The sequence below is a fragment of the Dreissena polymorpha genome, chromosome 1 (assembly GCF_020536995.1).
Source record: "Dreissena polymorpha isolate Duluth1 chromosome 1, UMN_Dpol_1.0, whole genome shotgun sequence".
NCBI classification, from domain to species: Eukaryota; Metazoa; Mollusca; class Bivalvia; order Myida; family Dreissenidae; genus Dreissena; species Dreissena polymorpha.
The window spans coordinates 46,201,911-46,225,343 of NC_068355.1; the positions used below are offsets into that span (position 1 = coordinate 46,201,911).

Below are 23,433 nucleotides of genomic sequence, written 5' to 3' on the forward strand. Positions count from 1 at the left end.
TGCTATGGTCCCCGGAAGTGGACATAGAGCCTAGTAGATTGCTGCCGGAAGTGAGCAGAGATGCTCCATGAAGAGAGCAGAGAGTATGGTATGGTCCCCGGATGTTATGTTATATGAAATGTTTTAAATGCTTTGCTAAATTCGTACATCAAAGTGTATTCAGACAATAAAATGTAAAATCTATATTACTGAATGGTAGTCAAAAGAAATAGCTTTAGATTTAAATATGTTGTGATACAAAAATAATATAGCATTATATCCGGAATAGATTCCACAACGATTGGCGGATAAAATAATGCTATGGTATAGCATTAGATGCCCATATGCAAATCATGCAGTTGATAGATTTGCATCGCATGTAAACATTAAATGCAGAAATTTTAATTCGCGATACTGGATTCAAATAAAAGAGACAGTGGGTGCCTTAGTTCAATATGGGGAAACAATGTAAACTGGTTAGTTCAGAAACTACGTTAGTATCAATCTGTATCAATAAGATGATATCGGAGAAAGCAAAATGCATCCTTGTTGTCTCAAAAAGGGGCAGTTCGCCTTATTGGCTAATGTTGATTCGGCATACGGACATTTTAGAGATATTGTGAAATATTGCAAAAAGTTTGGTAGAGACTGTATGATTGCAGGTTGTTTTGGTAACACTAGATTATCATTAAATAAGATAGCGTTAAGATGCATATCACAATACAGTTATTAATGTATAGTACATATGTTTGACAGGAAATGTTTTGAGAGGTACTCTGAAGGAGCGATTAGAGGGATCGGGCTTGCATGGGCTTCGAAGAGATTAGATGGCGGACAGAATACTTAGAACAATCAAGAGCAGACAATACGGTGAAGAAAAGAATTCTTAATGTACTGCGAAGAAAATGTAGTCGCCATGCCAGCCTTACATATATCAGTAGTAATGTACATGGCTCAATTGATGGATCGAGGAAATCTAATAACGTTTTTACATCTGTGTTTTACAGTATTAAATGGATCCATTCTATTAATAGTGTACATGATCCAAAGGAAGATTTAACAAACTATTATAAGAAGCTTCAAAGCGTGTGTGTTTCAAACCATCTCACAAGAAAGATGCATCATGTACATGTACTTTCATAAGAGATGATACAAACATTGTGTTTGATATAAGGAGATTTCACAGTTTTCATTGATTGATCATTTTTAGGTTATGCATTTACATGTATCATGCATATTAACAAATTAAGTGAGTTTCATTGTAATGACCTACAATTGAAATCTGATCACTTTGTTATTTATGTACGCCATTATAATACTGGCATGTACACGAATGGTTCGGATATTATAATTGCAAAATGTACAACTACAACTTCCCATATGGTGTTTTATTAACAAATATGTAATTAGCAAATCGGTCAAATGAATCAAATGTTTTTTTCGTTCAAACCAGTTATTGGTTATACATATGTAATTATTTAGACCAGCTAACGCCGAGGGCTTGTTTGAGAGATGTTTGACGCGACATGATCGATGAAAGTCTGATAGGGCTAAAGCTGGGTACATTGATGGTTCTCTAGAAAATGGCTTTTTATCACTATACAATTGAAATTATAATTGATTTGCGGTTCGAATTTAAAACCTTACTATCCTTTGTTTTTGTTCTATCGCAAGTCTTGCCTAATGCAAAACGAGTTGTGTTTTGTGCTTAGTTGTGTGAAGACTTTTCAGTTCTGTGCGTTACGGAGTATAGCACAGAACGTATGTCTAAACATAACGCACCGCACAAAACAGGTATATGTGCGGTTCGTTCATGCGTGTGGTTGTCACGTGAGTGATGGTCACTCAGGTGGACATAGGCGGGAATTTGCACGGGGTGTTCATTGTTTGGTTAGTTCTACGCTAGACTTCGATCAGTAAACTTTTACTTTTTTAAATTCGAACCGCAGTAAGTTGGCTCAAATGACACGTTATGTTTGTGTTGCATAATGTTCAGTTACATGTTAATATTGGTTGTTTTCAGGTACAGTTTTCCAGAGTTATTTTACATTGTGCTTCTGATGAATTTTTATCTCTGGTTTTTACCCTGGCCTTGAAAACACCAATTAAGGACACAATAATAGAAGTGATGTATACAAATTATAGTTATACTTTGTTATATAATTTATAGATCGAAAATTGTCCTGTCAAGTTTGTACTACGATTGTACTTGATTGTTATATGATACGAATATGCAATATTCGTAGATGTGTGTTGTCAATAAACTGATCGCAATGCAAAACGAGTTGTGTTTTGTGCTTAGTTGTGTGAAGACGTAAACCTCTTAATTTGCGCCCCCCCATCCCCGGCAGGTAAATCTACTGGCTAACCACTACTAGAATTGTTCCCTTTTCTGTTGTTTTTTTACACATTTTTACACATCCTAACAAGGATTTGTCAAATTAAGCTCACAACTGAACAAACTGGGTTCAGAAAGTTCGTTAACAGAATTAGTGAAAGTGCCAAACAAATCTGCCAAGATTACTTCATAGACGCCATAATATTGTGTCACTGTTCTAGTTTTTCCTCGTTAAATATTACAACTAATTAATAATTGTAAAAATCAATTTCATAAAAATGAAAATCGAAAATACACGTTTCTAATCTAAAATGAAGAACCCTTGCACAAACAGTAACTTTAACTTGCTGACAGAAATAAAATCACATTTAATACGCATTATTTGCATTAACAGTTAAATATAAAGGCTGGTACTTAAACTATATATTTATAAAGATATACACAGAGCAAATTATTATATAAAATCATTTCATCTATCATAATTAATGCATTAGAAATTATGTAAGCCACAGATTTGTAATAATAAATATGACTTATAAGCTAGTATACTGTGCTGTTTTTATTTTTTTCAAAACTATTAACAAATTTACCTGATTTTGTTTTCTTCTAATCAAACTTCCTGTTCCATTTCCAGCGTAGTTAATGGCGACTTTTAAATGTGGTGGTGGTGGTGGTGGCTGCGGCGGCGGTGGCGGTGGCGTAGGCGGAGTTGGTAGTGGTGACTTTTAAAATGCGTCACGCCTTTTATTCAAGTTTTAATGTTTACATAAATTTAAATGCCTTAAATTTTAACCATGTATTCGTTACTGTTTTCTACTGGCGGTGAAGCTAGAGTAATTATATCGTTTATATTTTAAAACAATACATGCCTTCAATATCCACGACAATGAACTTATGCCACGTCAAAGTATTTCCAAGAGCTTTGAATCACACGGCTGCTACGTCTGGCTCCAAAGCTTACTTGAGTCTGTAGTCCTCTTAATTTCTAGTCTGAATAAGTTGTTTTATTTGAAACTCGTTAAGATATCTTAGTTTCAAACTTTATAACATGAGCAATGAAGACGAACATGAACGAATGCAGAAATGAAGTACCCCGATATGGAAAACGTCGCATCCGATCGAATAAAAATAATCAAAGAGGGGTATCAAACGTTCTAAAGTTGTTCCTCGGGATTTGTATCATCAAGTAAGTTGCATCTCTGCCGATAAATCTCTCAAGAACTGTTTGGCAACTAAGCCCCATGTTGTAGGTACGGTTATCATGTACGTGACATTTTGCACATTTCCTGTGCATCACGTTCTTTCGTAAAAATCAAATGAAAATGTTGAAAATTATTATTGCTAGATGAGTTTTTCATTTCACTTCTCAAACAATTGTGTAATACTAAAGTTTCATTAGTCATTTTTGACGATGCTGCGAAGCATCGTCTAAGTTATCATATCATGCAAAAATTCTTCACAATGGCAACCTATGTAAAAGACCGAGCCAGTCCGATTGAGATAGCTCGATTTTTCTAATCGGCATACCTCGCTGATTATCATTGATAAAGGTATAGGAAGCTCAGCTATAAATAGGACAGCATATTCTGGGAATAGATTTAATAATAGTTTGAAAACGTTAATTTTAAATCAGTTATATTCAATCCATTATATGTTTATAGATCAATGAAACAACTATGCATGTTCTGTATTGTATTTGACATTTGTCGTGATTAAGTAAATAAATTGCGAATAAAAACGTGTATAATTAACTTTCAACGCGATCATGAGTGTAAAGAAAACGAATTATTTCGAACCTGCCAATTGTAAACGTTGTAGCGACTATGGTATATATACAGCATAATAGCGATCTCATTTCTGTGATACTCGCTCTTCTGCGTGCTTTCTCATTTTGCATATTTAATAAACTTTTCAAACATAAATTACAGAGCCACATCAGTGCACATACTATGTTTGACAGTTCATTCGTTTGTTGGATATTGTTTGCTGTTTTAAACACATATTAGGTCATATCGCGGCGATTTAGTTAACCTTACCATGTGTTCATGGGCGAACTCACGTATTCAAGTGCTCTTACGACTATGTGCTCATACCCACTTTCGATCGGGAATCATCATGGAATTATTGCCGTACGTAACGAATAAACATGCCTAAGCTTAGTGAATTAGAGAAAAAGAAAAATAATCAAAAGAGAAAAAGTATATGTTCATGCACATGGGATTGTGAAATCACGTCTGTACACATAGCATCATTAACTTAGGAAAGGAAACCACGAAATATTAAGTTTGGTATGATATACATGTGAAATTAAAGAGCATGGTGTAATTAAAGAGCATGTCAAGTTTTGAATTTATATGCTGAAACGTAATGTTATAACCCACACACGTTTTACTGTAACAGACAGATTTTTTATATAAGTAGTACAGAAAATACACGTCGAATACCTTTTTAAAGATATTTCTTGTTGTATTTGATCGAGAATGTAACCCGCCTCCCAGTTTCGCTGAAAGGATCAAGTTCCCCACGGGTACTTCTTCCCCGTATCCCCTTTTTTTTTTCGTACCCTACATTTATCGTACCCAATTATTTTCGTACCCAATTTTTTTTCGTACCCAAATTTTTGCTCGTAACCAAATTTTTTTTCGTACCCAATTTTTTTCCTACCCAAATTTTTTTCGTAACCAAATCTTTTAACGTACTTAATGTTTTTTGGGGCATAATTTTTATACCCAAAATTTTCGTACCTATTTTTTCCTACCCAAAATTTTCGTAACCACATACACAATTGTGGTGATGTAGATAAACTTAAATAGAAGCTTTTATATCAATCCTCTTCAAAAGCATCGTCACACCAGTACTCTCAGTACTTTAATTAGTTTAGAAAGTCCGTATGTCTAACTATCATATCAAGCAGCGCTTTTCAACAGTTACGTAAGAGTTCCGCGAGGCAGTCAAATAAATCAAAACCTTCGGTAAACCCGACACTGACTCCCATATGAAGGATCTCAGTAGTTGCATATGCCAATATTGACATATTCCCGGTGCGGGTAGGCAATGTGCTGCGCTGAATTAAATACGATTACACAGTGCAAAATATATATTGCATGAGCAATTAATATTAATTAAAGACCTTTGGCGAATACATTGACACAGTTATCTATTGTCAACTGCGTCAAATTATATTGCATAAAATATATTTCAAATTAATTTGCAGTTACAATAATTAAACAGTTAACTGCAATAACGTGACTTACATATGATGAAGTAAGTTGCAAGCTGGATAATATGTACACAAGCGTGATTAGCATAAGGTGCAGTATGTTTTTAACTGAATTATACTTACACATGCGTAATGAGCATAAGGTGAAGTCTAAGTTTAGATGGGTTATACTTACACTAGCGTGATTAGCATAGCTTGAAGTCTGCTGCTAGCTGGATAAAACTTACACAAGCGTGATCAGCATAAGGTGAAGTCTGCTGCTAGCTGGATGAAACTTACACAAGCGTGATTGGCATAAGGTGAAGTCTGCTGCTAGCTGGGTTAAACTTACACAATAGTGATAAGCATAGTCATGTTTGCTGCTAGCATGATTATACTTACACAAGCGTGATAAGCATAAGGTGAAGTCTGATGCTAGCTGGGTTATACTTACACAATAGTGATAAGCATAAAGTCATGTGTGCTGCTAGCTGGGTTATACTTGCACAAGCGTGATTATCATAAAGTGAAGTCTGCTGCTAGCTGGGTTATACTTACACAAGCGTGATTAGCATAAAGTGAAGTCTGCTGCTAGCGGGGTAATACACGTTCGTGATTAGCATAAGGTCAAGTCAGTTGCAAGCTGGATTATACTACCACAAGCGTGATAAGCATAAGGTGAAGTCTGCTGCTAGCTGGGTTAAACTAACACAAGTGTGATAAGCATTAGGTGAAGTCTGCTGCTAGCTGGAGTACACCTACACAACCGTGATAAGCATAAGGTGAAGTCTGCTGCTAGTTGGGTTATACTTACACAAGTGTGATTAGCATAAGGTGAAGTTTGCTGCTAGCTGGGTTATACTTACACAAGCGTGATTAGCATAAAGTGAAGTTTGCTGCTAGCTGGAGCACACCTTCACAAGCGTGATTAGCATAAGGTGAAGTTTGCTGCTAGCTGAAGTACGCCTGCACAAGAGAGATTCGCATAAGGCGAAGTCTGCTGCTAGCTGGGTCATACTTATATAAGCGTGATTAACATACGTTGAAGTAAGCTGCAAGCTGTATTATACTTACACAAGCGTGATAAGCATAAAGTGAAGTCTGCTGCTAGCTGGCTAGGTTGTACTTGAGCCTTGAGCCAAGAACACTTTTGTCCCACCCCCCTCCCATGGGGGAATTTTGTAGACCCATTTTTATCCTCTATATCCCCTGAGTCCCATGGCACATATCACAGGGGTGCTTTATAAGGGCAACAAAGTCCTGGCATAGGTTCGTAATTATATTGAATTATATTGTTTGAACCGTATAAAACGGGCCTACAAAGATATAACATCTATTTTTAAATCTATAAAAACAATCAAACATTAACACACAATACAAAGATTACACATATCAATATCACAAACTTAACGGAACGCGCTGCGGAAAACAATACATATACATTAATAATATAAAGAATAATATATAATTGCTTACCACAGTGTCCGATTAATTAATAATTATAACTATCCTTTTTATTTATTATAAAGAGCACTAGATCTCTAACCTTCCTACCTTGTGAAAGTTCTCAAGGGTTGTGTGGGACGAAGGAATTTAGCGGGGAAGGAAGAAAAGGGTGAACGAACAACCCAATAGGAATCTTTCTCTCGATCTTTCTTTCATTCAAACATAAAATATAAAGAACGATTTGACGGAAACGTTAAACAGTGCTCACACGAAAGCACGCGCGGCAGTTGGATAGCCTCGGCCGACTACGTAGATATACATTGTTAAATGTATAAATCCGAAGTATTCCGATTCACCTAACGACAGCAGACGACACAAGGGCAAACTATGCGTGATGACAATTATACGTTCGCGTGTACTCTACCCCCCGTACTTTAACTATGGAACGGCGCATGCAAATTCAATATAGCTTAAAACTGACATAGAAAATGTCAAACTGAGACACACATTTTGCAAACGGCTAGCGGAGCGTTATTGAGAAATTCAACGTTTTTATTGTAGTAGCAATGTTGTGTCAGAATTACTAAGGTTGGCTCAAATTTATGCTAACTGTATAAAATAAATCTTTAGGAAAGGACTTTGCATATCGTTGAACTTTGGTGCGAACACGATTTGCCTTAAATGCCATGTTTGACTTGGCGCATTTATTATACACAAAGAAGTTGAAAACCTATGTAAGAGGATGCCGTAACCCTTAAAGTATTGCTGGGGTCAAACATGGCATAGAATATGATTTCTTGTAAGATTACTGAATATATCTGCGTAGTATCAATGCACTTTAAACAAAAGTCGTCCTTCGTCCGATGCAGCAAGTTCAAAAGCCTTTGTTTCTCCCTTGCCCGGTACATAATTTGTTTTCTGTTTTCTACATTAACAATAGCATAAATAGAAAGCCGTAATAAAAAGTACATTTCCTGCAATATGAAAACAAATTTCCGCCAAATTAACACTCATTTCCGACAAAAACTTTAGTGTGTTTATAACTAACCAAAAACTGATTAAATAATTAGGAAATAAATTTCTCTTACCTCATCATGACATTTTAAACTCCAAAAAAGTTCGTCTGAATAAATTATCCAAAAACACAATTTGAATAAAAAGTAGAATCCAAACAAATGGAAGTAATGTTTTCTATAAAATAGTTCATATTTACGTTTTTGTGCACCCAAGATAAACTATGTAAGTAGATATCTCATATACAGTGTCTTAATTGGATAGAATAGGCTGTTACAGATTTTGAACAAGAAAATTGCTGAAAAAGAAAATAATAGAAGCATAATAGATAAATGAAAAGAGTAAACAGGCAAAATAAGGGGTACGCATCGCAAAGTCTCATAACTCTATAAAGCCCCAACAGAATTTTGAAAACTTTTGTCAGGGAATGCCACTTACCTAGAGACTAAAGAAAAACTTAACCTTAAAAAATCCCCCTAGGGGGAAGAAGGGTCATATTTAGGTTTCTGCTCTCTGGGAACTGGGACGAGATGCTGCCGTCCACGACTGACAGACGGACGCGAGCAACTGACAAACCATTCCACTTCCGCTCCAGAAAAATGCACAACAACTACATACTATACATAACCATCCACAGATCACCACCACAAGACCCAGGACACATTTATATAACACTCAACACTCTGAGAACCGACTGCGAAATTCCTTATCGGGATGACCTAATTAAAGCTCCACTAAGAAAATTCGCAGCGAGTTATGTCGAGATATAAAGCGAATTTTAATACGACATAAATAATGTATCGACATGGACGTCGCCATCTTTTATATCACATGATTACCGGCTCATGTATAATAAGTATTAGTTTCACGCTGAACACGCAGTTTACAGCGTTGTAAAACGCAATTGCGCAACCATGTAGTGTTCAAATTAGCCCATGCAAAATAAAAAATTATTTTCCGTTACTCTTCGCAAAACAGATTGAATTTTTTTTTAATATAAATAAGTCGGCATTACGTAGATTGCACGTTTTATATCTCGCGCACATTTGGTATTTTTCACAAGTACCAAACCCCAATGGATGTATTCATTCGGGCCCATAAGTGGAACATTTCCTCAAGGATTTTTTTGACAATTATAAAGGTCGAAAAAGTTCAAAATATGGGTTATTCAGCTATGCCGAAAAATATTGCAAGCATTACTAAATGCTTAAATAACAATTAAACAGCTGTATGATAGTTAATATGCTTTCATCATTAACATATGTATTACATGTTTTCCTTATCTCTAAGTGTTATATGCATGCATGTAGCAATTGGAGCAAAGTCAAAGCGCGATATACTTTGCCACAGTAATGCAGAGTGTACTACTATTATGCATGTACTACAGTGTAATTATCTGAAACAAACAAGGGCTGTTTGTAAAACATGCATGCCCCCCATATGGGCTCTCCGTTGTAGTGAGAGCCATTGTGTGAATATGTTTTTGTCACTGTGACCTTGACCTTTGACCTAGTGACCTGAAAATCAATAGGGGTCATCCGCCAGTCATGATCAATGTACCTATGAAGTTTCATGATCCTAGCCATAAGCGTTCTTGAGTTATCATCCGGACACCATTTACTATTTCGGGTCACCGTGACCTTGACCTTTGACCTAGTGACCTGAAAATCAATAGGTGTCATCTGCGAGTCATGATCAATCTACATATCAAGTTTCATGATCCTAGGAATAAGCGTTCTTCAGTTATCATCCGGAAACCATTATACTATTTCGGGTCATAATGACCTTGACCTTTGACCTAGTGACCTGAAAATCAATAGGGGTCATCTGCGAGTCATGATCAATCTACCTATCAAGTTTCATGATCCTAGGCCTAAGCGTTCTTGAGTTATCATCCGGAAACCATTTTGCTATTTCGGGTCACTGTGACCTTGACCTTTGACCTAGTGACCTCAAAATCAATAGGGGTCATCTGCAAGTCCTGATCAATCTACCTATCAAGTTTCATGATCCTAGACCTAAGCGTTCTTGAGTTATCATCCGGAAACCATTTTACTATTTCGGGTTACTGTAACCTTGACCTTTGACCTAGTGACCTGAAAATCAATAGGAGTCATCTGCAAGTCATGATCAATCTACCTATCAAGTTTCATGATCCTAGGCCTAAGCGTTCTTGAGTTATCATCCGGAAACCATTTTACTATTTCGGGTCACCGTGACCTTGACCTTTGACCTAGTGACCTCAAAATCAATAGGGGTCATCTGCGAGTCATGATCAATGTACCTATGAAGTTTCATGATCCTAGGCCCAAGCGTTCTTGAGTTATCGTCTGACAACCACCTGGTGGACGGACCGACAGACCGACAGACCGACAGACCGACATGAGCAAAGCAATATACCCCCTCTTCTTCGAAGGGGGGCATAAAAATATGTTTAAGACTTAAAATACTTACATAACTGCGTATCACATTATTTTAATAGCAAACTGATATCCAACAATATTAGTGAGTGGATTTACGTAATAACTTTCGTTAAAGTCGTACAGTCACTTGTGATTTCATCACATTACCTTATCAGTATGTTCATTTACTCTTAGGACAACACACAACTTATAAAATTCAAGTATTACACTTGTTTGTCTTGTTATTAGCAATTAGCGGCGTGACGTCATCAATATTCTCATCAAAATCTTTTGTGTCCTTGTTTTTCAGTCCAAGAACCGATTTCATATTCTCCATCTCCTCCTGAACCCGCTTCTGTTTTCTTTTTAGCAGCTTCAGAACACAGTATGTCATCATTACAAACACAAATATTGCGCACGTGGCAATAGCAATAGATTCGTTCCGGTGGGTTTTCACGTAAATCCGCGCTCTTACGGATATCGGCGGGACTGGTTTGATGACCACGTGCACCCGCACCGTTGTCCACTTACGCGGGACATCCTTGTCCTCCACAATGCAGGTCCAGTTTCCGGCCATCGCCTTGCCAGCTCTAGGGACGGTCTCCCGGCTCTCCAATGCATGTTTGTCATACACCCGTTGCCCATTCGGATTGTACCAGTATCGGATAGATTTCGGGAACAGTTTTCCGAACTCTTTCGTGTAGCCGTCGAGCACCATGTCGTCGTTCTCGAAAACCTCTTGCGTGAGACTGCCGACTGTAAGAGCGTAAATGACGACCACCACGTGCTGGCCGGATTTTGGCTCCATCGCACAGGTATACGCGCCACTATCTTTGGGAACCAGATTGTTGATAGTTAGCTCCTCACGGGTGTATATCTAATAATTGAAGAATATATTTTGTGAATATTCTATATCAAGTGCTCATTCATAATCTAGCTCAAAATAAATGCTCTAATATTTTACAATTAGTGTAAAACTATTTATTTAACCTAGATTGCATCGAAAGCCCAATCTTTATTGAAACGCCCTCGAGTACGTTTCCTGTGACACAGAACCAGTGCTTGGTGTCTATGGGGAAGATCGAAAGAACGCTCCCACTGTGGGGATCGAACCCGTGACCTCCGTGTCGTTATGCTAACACCATATCCACTACACCACGAATAATTATGGAGAGTAAGTTGGTTCCTTTTTCCTAGTTCCTTATTCCTTATTCACGCGTAACAAATTTATTATAGGGTTTTAAAGAATAATAATGCAAACATTTCTGAAGTAAATCAAAACATAATAACTCAAATACATTGACTTTATGTATTACGTTTACATATTCGTGTTTCTTCTTCGCGCTTGCATAGGATTTCTTGTTTAAACCGAACCGATATTTTCTCATTCGAATACTAACTTCGCATCAACAAAACCTAAAGCATATACTATTATTTTACATGTATGTGATATAAAGGTTGTACATTTAAGAAATGTTTGTTTTTATTTATAATCCAGTTCCTTATTCGCGGCTGAATAAGGAAAAAGGAACTGGCATTTTCTTCCTTAAACATCAAATAAATTTTTCAAAGTTAACCGCATAGAAATGAACAAATTATATATATATGAAAATGCCAGTTCCTTATTCGATTTGAATAAGGAACCAGTTCCTTAATCCTTTATCAATCCGAATAAGGAACTACGTTATCATTAAATTAAAATTAGTAGACATGTACTGCAATTAATGTTTTTGATACCCAACCTAAATTTACAATGATTTTAATTGATTTATTGGTTTCTTTGGTTCAGTTGCATAGGTTGTTTAGTATGAACATGCAAGTTCCTTATTCGATTTGAATAAGGAATAAGGAACCAGTTCCTTATTCCTTATTCACACTGAATAAGGAACTGTATTATTATTTAAAACAACTAGGTAAAACTATATTGTAATACATATTTTTAACTTAAAACATACATATACAATGATTTTCATTGACATTTAGTATTCTTTGGTTAATTTTAATTTTTGTTTGAGTAAGGCAATACCATTTCCTTATTATCGTCTTCATAATACTGTTTCCAGCGTGTATCGTCGAATAGAATATAAAATAAATGCGACATAATACGTCAATGTAACATAATCATGCTTTAATACCCAAACTTCATATTAAATATAACATATCCGAAAGTTATTGTCCAAAATACAGGCTTCCGAATAAGGAACTAACTTTACGCTTATTCCTTATTCAGAGGCCATCATTTCGGATATTTAAATTCGGACCATTCTAGACTATCGCAGATATATATTGGTTATTATTGGATATTTTTAATGTAGGATTTTTGTTATATTTGAAGTGTTTTGTGACCCACACATCTGGAGAAGACAATCTGATAGCTGAATACTAGTCATGTTTTGCTCGCCCATAATGTTCTTATACCTAAACAGCTAATAAAAGATATGATTAAGAATGCAAAACGATTTCAATTCGTCAACATGATAGCAAGACTGGATCGGAAGCAGCGGTCTAGGTGCCTCAAGTAGATTTTAAAGTTTAATCGAGATGCATCGATATTTTATTTTATAATATAATCGTATCCGCGCATACCAGCTGTAAAAGTTTGTTTTCTTCATAGAATTGTTTAAGTGCGAAATTGCCCTTTCTCGCTCATGCAGACCAGCGGTATATCCGGCGACCTTATACCTCGACACACGGCTATTGACTGGGGGGGGGGGGTCTACTAAACGGCGATGGCTTCTATGGAAAACAGTCTGACGCCGATCTTATCGCAACAGTTCCGCTCTGTATTTGTACCGAATGCCAATATTTCGGACAGCGTTCTCGTAAGTGCGACGTCACTGAAGTCACCATAAGGCGAGACTAAACCGGAAGCAGCGGCTCAGGGGCCTCTAGAAATCTGGAAAGTTCACAGAGATGCCTCCGTATTATTATTTTTTTCAATTAAAAAGCACATGCGCATGCGAGCTTTACTTGAGTGCTTTTATTAAAATATATTTTCTATCTCCGAAAACGCGTCTTTTCATCTTGGATGCCAACGTTACATCCGGCGATCTTCAACATTGCCACCAGATTAAAGATCGTGATTAACGACAAAATAGCGCTGTTCTTAGTGGTAATCAGTGACTATTATTTGACTATTTGTTCCGAAATTAGTCCATCTGGTTACTATTTTCCACGAAAAAAACTGGTTATCATGACGCAAAAAAAAGTTTAGAAATGTACAACAATATTTCTGTTTGATACCTAACCAAGATGTCAAATAATTTTCATTTATATATTGATCTCTTCGGTTCATTTTATGTGTGTGTGAGTGAAAGAAAATGGCCGTTCCGCATTCGATTGGAAAAAGGAATAAGGAACCAGTTCCCCATTTCTTTTTCGATCCGAATAAGGAACTAGCTAACTTATTAGATTTGTACTGCAATTAATGTTTTACATACCCAACGTACATTAACAATTATTTTCATTGATTTATTGGTCTCTTTGGTTCATGTTAATATTTTGTTTAGTATGAAAATGCCAGTTCCTTATTCGATTTCACTATGGAATAGGGAACCAGTTCCTTATATTTTTTCAGTCCGAATAAGGACTGGGTTATTATTAAATGAAATTGAGTAGAGATATAATGCATTGAATGTTTTTGATACCTAAACTATAATGACAATGATTGTCATTGATTTATTGGTCTCTTTGGTTTATTTTAATATTTTGTTTATTATGAAAATGCCAGTTCCTTATTAAAATTGGAATAAGGAATAAGGAACCAGTTCCTTATTCCTTATTCGCACTGAATAAGAGACTGTGTTATTATTTAATAACACTAGGTAGAAATATTTTGCAATAAATATATTTGACTTCGAATCTACATAAACCATCATTTTCATCGACATTAAAGATAAATTGGTTAATTTCAATCTATGTTTCAATAAGGTAAAACCATTTCCTTATTATCGTCTTCATAATACTTGTTTTCAGCGTGTATCGTCACATAGAATATTAATAGAAATGTGACAGAGTACAGTCCATATAACATAATCATGCTTAAGTAACCCACACACCATTTAAAATATAACATATCCGAAAGTGATTGTCCGAAATACAGGCTTCGGAATGAGGAACTAAAGTAGCACTAAACAGTTTTTAGTCCTAAGTGTCGAAATGGCAGGGGAGAAATTTCTAACAAATATGGATACAATGAAACTGAGCAGCAATAATAGTGTCTTACAAGTTTAAAGTATCAGATTTGAGTGGTGGTGGTCTGGAATGCATGCTTAGTGATTTCGAAAATGTGTCCAGTGCAAAGCCAGTGTCTCTGCTGGGCCGCCAAGGTCATGAAATACGTACATGCTGGTTTCTAGCTCCGAAGGCTAACTTTGCATGAATAATAAAGGTGCCTCCACTTATCTGAATTTCTGTGAAAAACCAAGTGGATGACCCTAGGATCCTTTGGTGTCGGTCAAATATCTGGTAAATGAATGCAGTAAAACAGACAGTGTTTTATGGACTGGTAATTGCAGTTTAGTGGTAAATTTGTGTTGAAAATCACAGAAATTGCCGCGAAAACAGGTGACAGACCCCCAAATTGGCGGATTTTCCATGATAAAAATAGAGCAAGTGGGTGCACCATTGCTATCCATGTATTTTTTGGAAGACATACCTCCAACAATACTGAAGATATGTTTTGTATGATTTCAGGTGTAGACGTTATGTCAGCTGTGAGGACGGACAGTGCCCCCACCCCGGCAGCCAGTAGCCGATTTGTGAAAAACTGTAGTGTGCCCCCTAACTTTACGGCCATTCCTTATTCAGAGGCCATAATTTCGGATACTTAAATTCCGATCATTCTAGAATAGCACAGCTTTATTCGTCATCATTGGCGATATTTAGTGTAAGATTTGTTATGAATATCTCAAATACAGTTCTTGAAGTCTTATCGGAGCCTGAAGTTTGGTCAAGACTAATTGATAGCTGAAAACTAAACATGTTTTAGATATCTTGTTCCGTTTTCATACTAAACATTGTTACGAAGGGATATGATTAAGAATGCAAAATGATTCAACACGTCTTCAAAAAAATAAGACTGCACCAGAAGAAGCGGTCTAAGTGCCTCTAGAAGTCTGAAACATTTCATCGAAATGCCTCAATATTGCATTTTATTTTATATTTGAAACGAAAAAGCGCGCATCCTTGCTGTAAAAGTGCGTTATATATTATTTTTCGTGCGAATATGCGTTTTTTTCGCTCATGAAGACCAACGGTACATTCGCCGACTTTCAATCTCAGCGCACGACGAATGCAAATGTTTCGGACAGCATTGTCATCAGTGCGACGTCACTGATGTCACAATAAAGCGATACTGAACCGGAAGCAGCGGCCAAGGTGCCTTTACTAGACCGGAAAGTTTCATTGAAAGTCCTCTGTATTTCTTTGTTGCTGTTGTAATTGGGTTTTTATCAATTAAATTCCAAAACTTCCATAGCTGTAATCAGGTGATTTTATTTCAATAGATTTTCTATCTCCGAAAGCCCGATTTCTCGCTCTCTGATGCCTACGTTACATCAGACGACCTTCAACATTGGCGAACCGACACAATTGCAATGTTCTCGGTGGTTTTAAGTGATATATTTAGATATTGCAACTGGTGTCGCTTTCTTTATTCAGCCGCGAAAACAGCATATGGTAATCATTACAAAATAATACTAAAAAGAAATGTACTGTAATAAATACATATTGTTTTTTATTCCCAACCTACATTTACAATAATTTTTGTTGATTTATTCGTCTCGTTGGTTCATTTTGATTTATAATTTATAGACAGTACATGCCTGTTCCTTATTCGATTTGAATAAGGAATCAGTTCCTTATTCCTTATTAAAACTGATTAAGGAACTGGACTGTCATTACTTAAAATTAAATAGAAATGTATAACAATTAGTATTTTAAATATACAACCTATATATAATGATGCTCATTTATATGTGGTTAATTTTGGATCAATTTCGTTGATGTTTAAGTAAGAAAACGCCAGTTCCTTAATCGGCTTGCCTTATTCAGGCGCGATAAAAGAACTGGATTATAAATAAAAACAAACATGTTGAAATGTACAAGACTGCATTTTTTTATCACATACATATAAAATAATGACATATGCTTTAGGTTTTGTGGATGTGAAGTTGGTATTCGAATTAGAAATATCGGTTCGGTTTTAACAATAAATTCTATGAAAGCGCGAGGAAAAAACATGAATATGTAATGTAATACATAAAGTAAATGTATTCGAGTTATTTTGTTTGATTTACATAAGAATTGTATAAATTATTTTTCTTTAAAACCCTATATCAAATATGTTAAGCTTCAATACAGAATAAAGAACAGTTCCTTATTCCTTATTCGAATAAGGAAAAAAAGAAATAGGAAAAAGGAACCAACTTACTCTCCATCGAATAATTGTCTATTCAAACATGATACTCGCTGATCTTTGTGTATGTAAAGAAAGAACTATTTGTGAATCTATCCGATTCACAATCCAAAACAAGTAACCTAATCGCATAGTGATAGATTATTTAAAAATCAAACATAAAAAATCAGTCAACACGTTTGTAGATTTGATGCGCGACCATACATTTAAATATTAAAACTGCGGAAATGTCTGTATATATATATATTATATATATCTTCAAATTATATATATATTTTTCAATCGTATCAAATGTAAAGAGTTGTTAATGTATCGATAAACAAAAATACACCTCATATTGTTTTAAAAATCGGGTTTAGGCGAGAAACTGTTTCACATGTACGAACTACTATATAATATTTAGGAACACACGCTTCTGATGAAAATGAACATTAATATATTGGGAAGAAACAAGATTGGATGGGGTTTTGAAAATATAATAACTAGTAAAATACATAGAAATAACATATATTTTAAATGGCAAGCCATAAATCGTCTTAATCAACTCGATGCGCCATAGTAATGATATGACATCTTAACGCAAGGGGGAGTCCAGACAGAAAATAAAATTCGATTTACAAAAGTGAACAAATAAAGGTATCAAAATATTCCAATCTATAGATTTGTTAAACCGGCTCAGTATGTCAATGCTTATCAAACCAGCTTTCGCGTTAACATAAAATTATTGGTTAAGAATATGTGTGTTCACTGTGGCCCTTTACATTTTCTGTAACGTGTATTAAATGGTCACAAATTTATTTTTTTAAGCATTTCCAACCAATCAATGCAGCCTCCGGACCTACCATCCTCACAGGCTGTAACCGAAACGTCTCGCTGTTGTGTTTCCAGCGGTACTCCGCATACGGGTACTGTTTTTGTACCATAGTCATCGCCGGGCTGCGACACTCCATCGTGACGCTCTGCATCGGTTCGCGTTCCAGCGAGAAGTGCATCTTGAGGAGCTCGAATTTTATGAGGATCTGTAGACCGTTTATGAGTTTGACTTCCCGTTTCGTCACGATCACGTTATGCGAGTCAACCATATTATTCTCGCAGTGCATGGTTACCATAAATAAAAGTAAACAAACCGCTTTCAAAAGCATCGCCATATTTGTTTACCGAAAAATAACACTACTGGAAATGACGTCAACATGTATTACGCATGACGTCAGAGATCCAAATGATGTCATGATATGTGTGTCGTGTTCTGAGACTTTTGGTACTAATTCGGCAAACGTCATACTGAGAAAAACTCATTTGAAATGACGTCAAGCAATTTGCGACGAAAATTTGATTAATTTACTCTCGTTTGTCAAAGTTTCGCGCGAATAGTATTAAATTAACAATAATGTAAACTGGCCCATGTTTAAACGATGTTAATTCTTAATGAATTGGTTGCCTTTGACCTATCAACAATTTCTATCATATGGAGTATTTCCCTTTTAAATTCGTACTAGTATGCCATTCAGCATTGTGTCACACCGGTCTTACTGACAATAACGTAGTGACGTCACCATTTATGTATAGAATGGCCATTCAGTAATTAACAAAACAACTTGAACGATTGTCGATACATATTTCGATATCGATAATCGTCAAAAATGTATTGTTTCGGTGTGGATTTAACTGGGATTCGATAAAGATAAGTGTTTGTTTTTGAGACGAAATAATGTTTTACTTGAAACGATTTTAAATATTTTAAAATTAATGCTTAACCTGACAATTTAACAAACCGGAAATGAAAATGAAAACAAATGGCGGCCGTGACCTTCTTTGACATTTGTTTGTTTACATTTACAGAAAATGTAGAAATTTTTTTGTCAAATATTAATCTTGTGCAGACAGTCAGTTATCATGTGCTAGCACTGTTCCGCCTGAGCTAACCTGCCATCAAGACCCAGCCTTTCGCGAAGAGTTAGAAATAGTTGGTGAACTTTACTTTGACAATAGTGAAAATGTAGAGGTTGATAATGACGGGTCAGATGATAGTGGTTCAAGTGCCTGATATTGATTTCAATGAAAACATTAACACTTTGAGTGAACTTAATTCTTTAGATTCTGAAAGCATTAAGCAAAATTCTTTTTAAATAAATGGTTGTGGTTGTACACGTCTGTACTCAAGCACACCGTGCAGCACTGTTGTTAACTGGGGAACTCTTATTTCATATAGGCTTTCATGCTTGGAAAAAATCAAAACAAGAACAAGATTTAATAGTTAAATACCAAATTTTCAATCATAGACAGAGTGGTCATGTAACAGTTGGATTAAAAAGAAAAGCAGTTGATAGACAACAGCAAAGGCAAAATTTTTACTTTGCCGGACAAGCAGTTTGTCGCAATGCATTTGCTTTCACTCATGGTTTGTCTAAAAGCACAATTCAATCGATTGGTCGCTCCCTTGATGTAAATGGTCTTGAAGCAAGAGTGCATGGGAATAACAAGAAACTGCCTAAACACACACTTAATTTACAAGATGTTGAAATGGTAAAAACTTTTCTTGAAAATAATGGCAGACAAAATGGAATGCCTCTGCCTGGACGAACACCACGGGACAATGAAAAGTGTATCCTTCTTCCATCAGACAAAAACAAGAGTGATATTTATGAATTGAATTGTGGCGCACTTAATCAAACTGGCCAGAAACATGTAGGGCCTTCCACTTTTAGGAAAATATGGTTGGAACAGTGTCCATATTTGTTGGTTAATGAAGCCTGCCACTGAACTTTGTTTAAAATGTCAAAAACATGTAGAGCAAATAACACAGTCTGGTAACATCACAGAAGAAGAGAAAAAAAATAAAATTGGACAATTATCAAAAACATTTAGAAAAAGTTAAATGTCAAAGAGACCACTACAGGGAGCAATGTGAGAGGACAAAGCTTCAGTTTGATAAATTGTCAGATGCAAATAAAAAAAGAGGTATAATATTTTACAAAAGTGAATAGTCGAGTTCTTGCTTGAAAATGTGATTTCAAGTATGTTATGTTTTGGCTACAATTGAATTTTTATGTTAATAATATGTTTAAATAATAGATTTCCAAGATGTGACATGAATACATTCCAAAACATTGTACATACAATTATAAAAACATGATAATTTAGTGTTTTAAATATGGTTGATAGAACACATATCTATCAATATATTTGAATAGTTTTTGAATGAAAGCAGTTATTTATCATTATCATTTTAATTGTATTAATAAATGTTTTTAACAATTGTGTCCAAAGCCAAAACATTAGAGATTTTTTTTTAAACAGGACAAAGACCAAAAGCCACAGATGCCACAATCCATTACAGCTTTGACTACAACCAACAGATGTTCTATCCTCATCAGGCACAGGCAGTGGGTCCACTGTACTTTAAGACTCCTAGAAAATGTCAATGCTCTGGTGTATGCTGTGAGTCTTCGGGTAAATTAGAATAATGCATGGTTACATTGTATGAGCATTTGTTATGTATATAAAATATAGTCTATATAATATATAATACATTTAAATTGCTTCATCTATAAATTTAAGTTAATGATTACAGGAACACAGATATTTTATCTCATTCTATAAATTTTAGTTAATGATTACAGGAACACAGATATTTTATCTCATTGATGAGGCATTTCAGTCTGTTGGAAAAGGGGCCAAAAGTGTGGCCTAAATGCTCCATCACCACTTTAGCCATCTTGGTTATGGAGAGAGGAATGTCGTTCTCCATATGGACAACTGTCCGGAGACAAAACAAGAATAACGCAGTCATAGAGTAAATATTTTGATTGTTATTAGTTTAAAATATATTTAAAACAGCATTCTTATTAGGTTATGATATAATTATTTTATTGTTAAAGAATAAATAAATGACTAAATAAGTTATAAAAAAAAGTTATTTGTTGCTAACATCATATCTCTGTTTACAGGTATGGCATTTGGCGTGTGCTTACAGGCTTGCACGACTATTGAGTTTAGCACCATGGAGGCCGGACATACCAAATTTAGCCAGACTGGCACTTTGGACTATGGAAGGTAATTTATGTTTTAAGTTTAATGTTTAAAGTTTGCAAGATTAAGAAGTCATTCTCTTTAATTTTTATACATATTAATTGATTATACCTTGACATATTTATTATTATTTAAAAAAGTGCAACATCACTTTGTGTAAATAAGTGTTAAAAATGTTGTTGTAGGCTATAAATGAATTTTTTCTTTTATAAACTTGAAGGTGCGTTGGAGGAATACCACGGTTGACACATTGGGAGATGTGGCTGAGACTGTAAGGGCATCATCCAGCAATGGGCACACCATTCCACACCTGGTGCAAGATCTGGAGAATCCTGTCCAGTTTTACAACTGGACAGAATTCTTGAAACCATTTTTCAAGTCCATCCCAAACCTGCTCTCATACCATCACTTCAGGTTTGCATTGATTGTTTTTTTCTACATACTTAAAACATTTCATACTATATGTCAATATATAATGTGTGGGCACAATGGTGTCAGAGAAAGCTTAGATCAAAAGTTCAATCATGTGTTGTTGGATTGAACTGTTATTTTCAAAAGGAAATTTTTACATGATAAAGATATCAATTACATATTGTATTAAAACAATGAACATCATTATAGTTAAGTTCCAGTTTTTTATCTATAAACTGTAATATTTTTTTGTATTTGTTTACAATTCAGAATAACGTCTGACAAACCAGGAATGGTTTTCATGGGACAATATGCTTCTGATGATGAGGTGGCAGAGATGATCCTGAAGAAAGATGTTCTTAATGGAATGCCCTCCCAATTGTAGCCACTTGGCTTGTCAGCAGTACGCCAATGGTACCTCCATGAGGCAATCGGGCCACTGTGCAATTCAAACTGTGCCAGTTCATGTCCCCGTCCAGATGTACCAAAGCCCAAGAAATAAAAACAATGTGAAAATATTTACCCTGTTTTCAAATGTTTTACATGTATTTAATGTATGGTAACCATGGAAACCTTACTGCATCTCATGTAATCTTCAGTCACATTAGTACATATAAAAAAAATCTAGCCATGCCTAGAGACCAGGTTAAATGAAATAAAATGAAGTAAAGCAATTAATATTATTGTCAAATTAAAAATGTAATAGTTGTGTTTATACATGTGTTAGCTGAAAACATTAATTTAAAGTAAATATTTACTTTAAGTCTCTAAATCTTGTCTCTATTTTTTATGCTGTGTGTAATACAGTATAAATGCAATATGTAGAAATTGTTGATTGCATTTGATAATAAAAAAGTAGAATTGTTGCTATGTTAAATGAAGAAGATGGTAATTTAGCTGATTATCATATTATATATGGTTGCTATGGTTACAACAAAAATATTCTGTATATATAATGTATTAATTCAAATGTTTTTAATTAATTAACAATGTCTCATGCAAAATATAATGTTTCTTTGTACAGTTTTAAGCAGAACATTTCAAATTTGTTAAATGGCTCGTATGTTAAACCTTAGCAAGTGAATTCTATTTTATTGAATTTCTGTAAGAGTCTGTGACCAATATCACATAGTTATAGATACAGCATGTACACAATTATTTGATTCATGTATTAATTAATTGTTTTTGGATATTTATATTATCTTCTTACATTGAATGTGTGAGCAAAAACATGTGTAATTATTTTGTAACAAAATTTCTATTATAGTTAATTTTTGGCAAATGGTTGCTATGGTAACAGAAATTTGTTTTGTTATGTTCTTATTAATTTATATTAATTAAATAGGACACTTGTTTTCCTTATAGATGGATACTTAGTATGTGATTTTCCTATGCAAACAAAAATGTATTGAACCATCATGCAATAGACTTACTGACATGAAAATAAATGAATAGCATGTCAAATTTTGTGTTTTGCTGGTTATTTGTAACATCACATTTTTAACATTAAAAAGACGAATATGGCAAAATCTTTACTTTTTCTGTGTTAACCATACATTAAGGCCTTCTCAAAATGCTAATAACTCAATTTTGCCAATTTACCCCCATTTTGACCAAAAAACCTTAGAACACACAACATATGTGTATTTGATATTCAGCGGGCATTTGGGTAACTCACCATTGAGTCGATTACGCCCTTGAGTCGGACATTTTTATCTGAGTAGTTTTCAAAGATCAGTTTTGTTTAGCATGATGTGTGACGTTATAACGAACAATTTACCATTCATACTCAAAATAAATACAAATTTGAAATGAAATGTTATAAGATAGTATCTCACACTCACGCTGACGGTGAATTCAGAATTTTCAATTATCGTTATATTTATGCCGTCGGAAAATTTGGTCAGATACGTTTGACAGCATTCACAAATGACTTTATATTGAAAACATAACCTTATTCTATAATAATGAAAGGTAATTTCCAGTGGTTTGCCCTATTGTATAGGTATTCCAGTAAAAAATGAATTACAACTCAATTAGCCCTTGAGGCGAACGCAAAACGCCCTTATGGCGAACATGAGTTTATGTAATGACAGAGGCATTCGGATCAGAATTAACCACATATTCATTCCAATTAACATGACTCAGTCTATAAAGAATCCAATAGCTCACAAACAACAAGAATCACACAATGTTT

At 35.1% G+C, this 23,433-nt stretch overlaps 2 protein-coding genes and 1 long non-coding RNA gene across 3 annotated transcripts in view; 1 reads left to right on the top strand and 2 right to left on the bottom strand.

The window, feature by feature from the left end:
• The window catches only part of LOC127865107 (protein RD3-like), a 575,560-nt gene that overhangs the window by 519,735 nt on the left and 32,392 nt on the right, over positions 1-23,433 (bottom strand). The window lies entirely within an intron of this gene.
• LOC127865100 (uncharacterized) lies at positions 10,432-17,950 on the bottom strand. The gene is made up of 2 exons (XM_052404997.1): positions 17,639-17,950; positions 10,432-11,255 (listed from the first exon to the last, which is right to left on the bottom strand). The coding sequence occupies exons 1-2, from the start codon at positions 17,942-17,944 to the stop codon at positions 10,596-10,598; spliced, it is 966 nt and encodes a 321-aa protein (XP_052260957.1). The 5' UTR covers positions 17,945-17,950; the 3' UTR covers positions 10,432-10,595.
• LOC127865136 (uncharacterized) lies at positions 20,412-22,746 on the top strand. The gene is made up of 4 exons (XR_008042509.1): positions 20,412-20,589; positions 20,744-20,849; positions 21,046-21,239; positions 21,507-22,746. It is a non-coding gene; the product is annotated as an uncharacterized LOC127865136 (long non-coding RNA).

Coding starts and splice junctions, on each gene's coding strand:
- LOC127865100 (XM_052404997.1), bottom strand. CDS start 17,944: ATGGCGATGCTTTTGAAAGCGGTTTGTTTACTTTTATTTATGGTAACC. Junction 11,256..17,638: donor GGTTACAGCCTGTGAGGATG/GTAGGTCCGGAG, acceptor TTCAATTATTAG/ATATACACCCGTGAGGAGCT.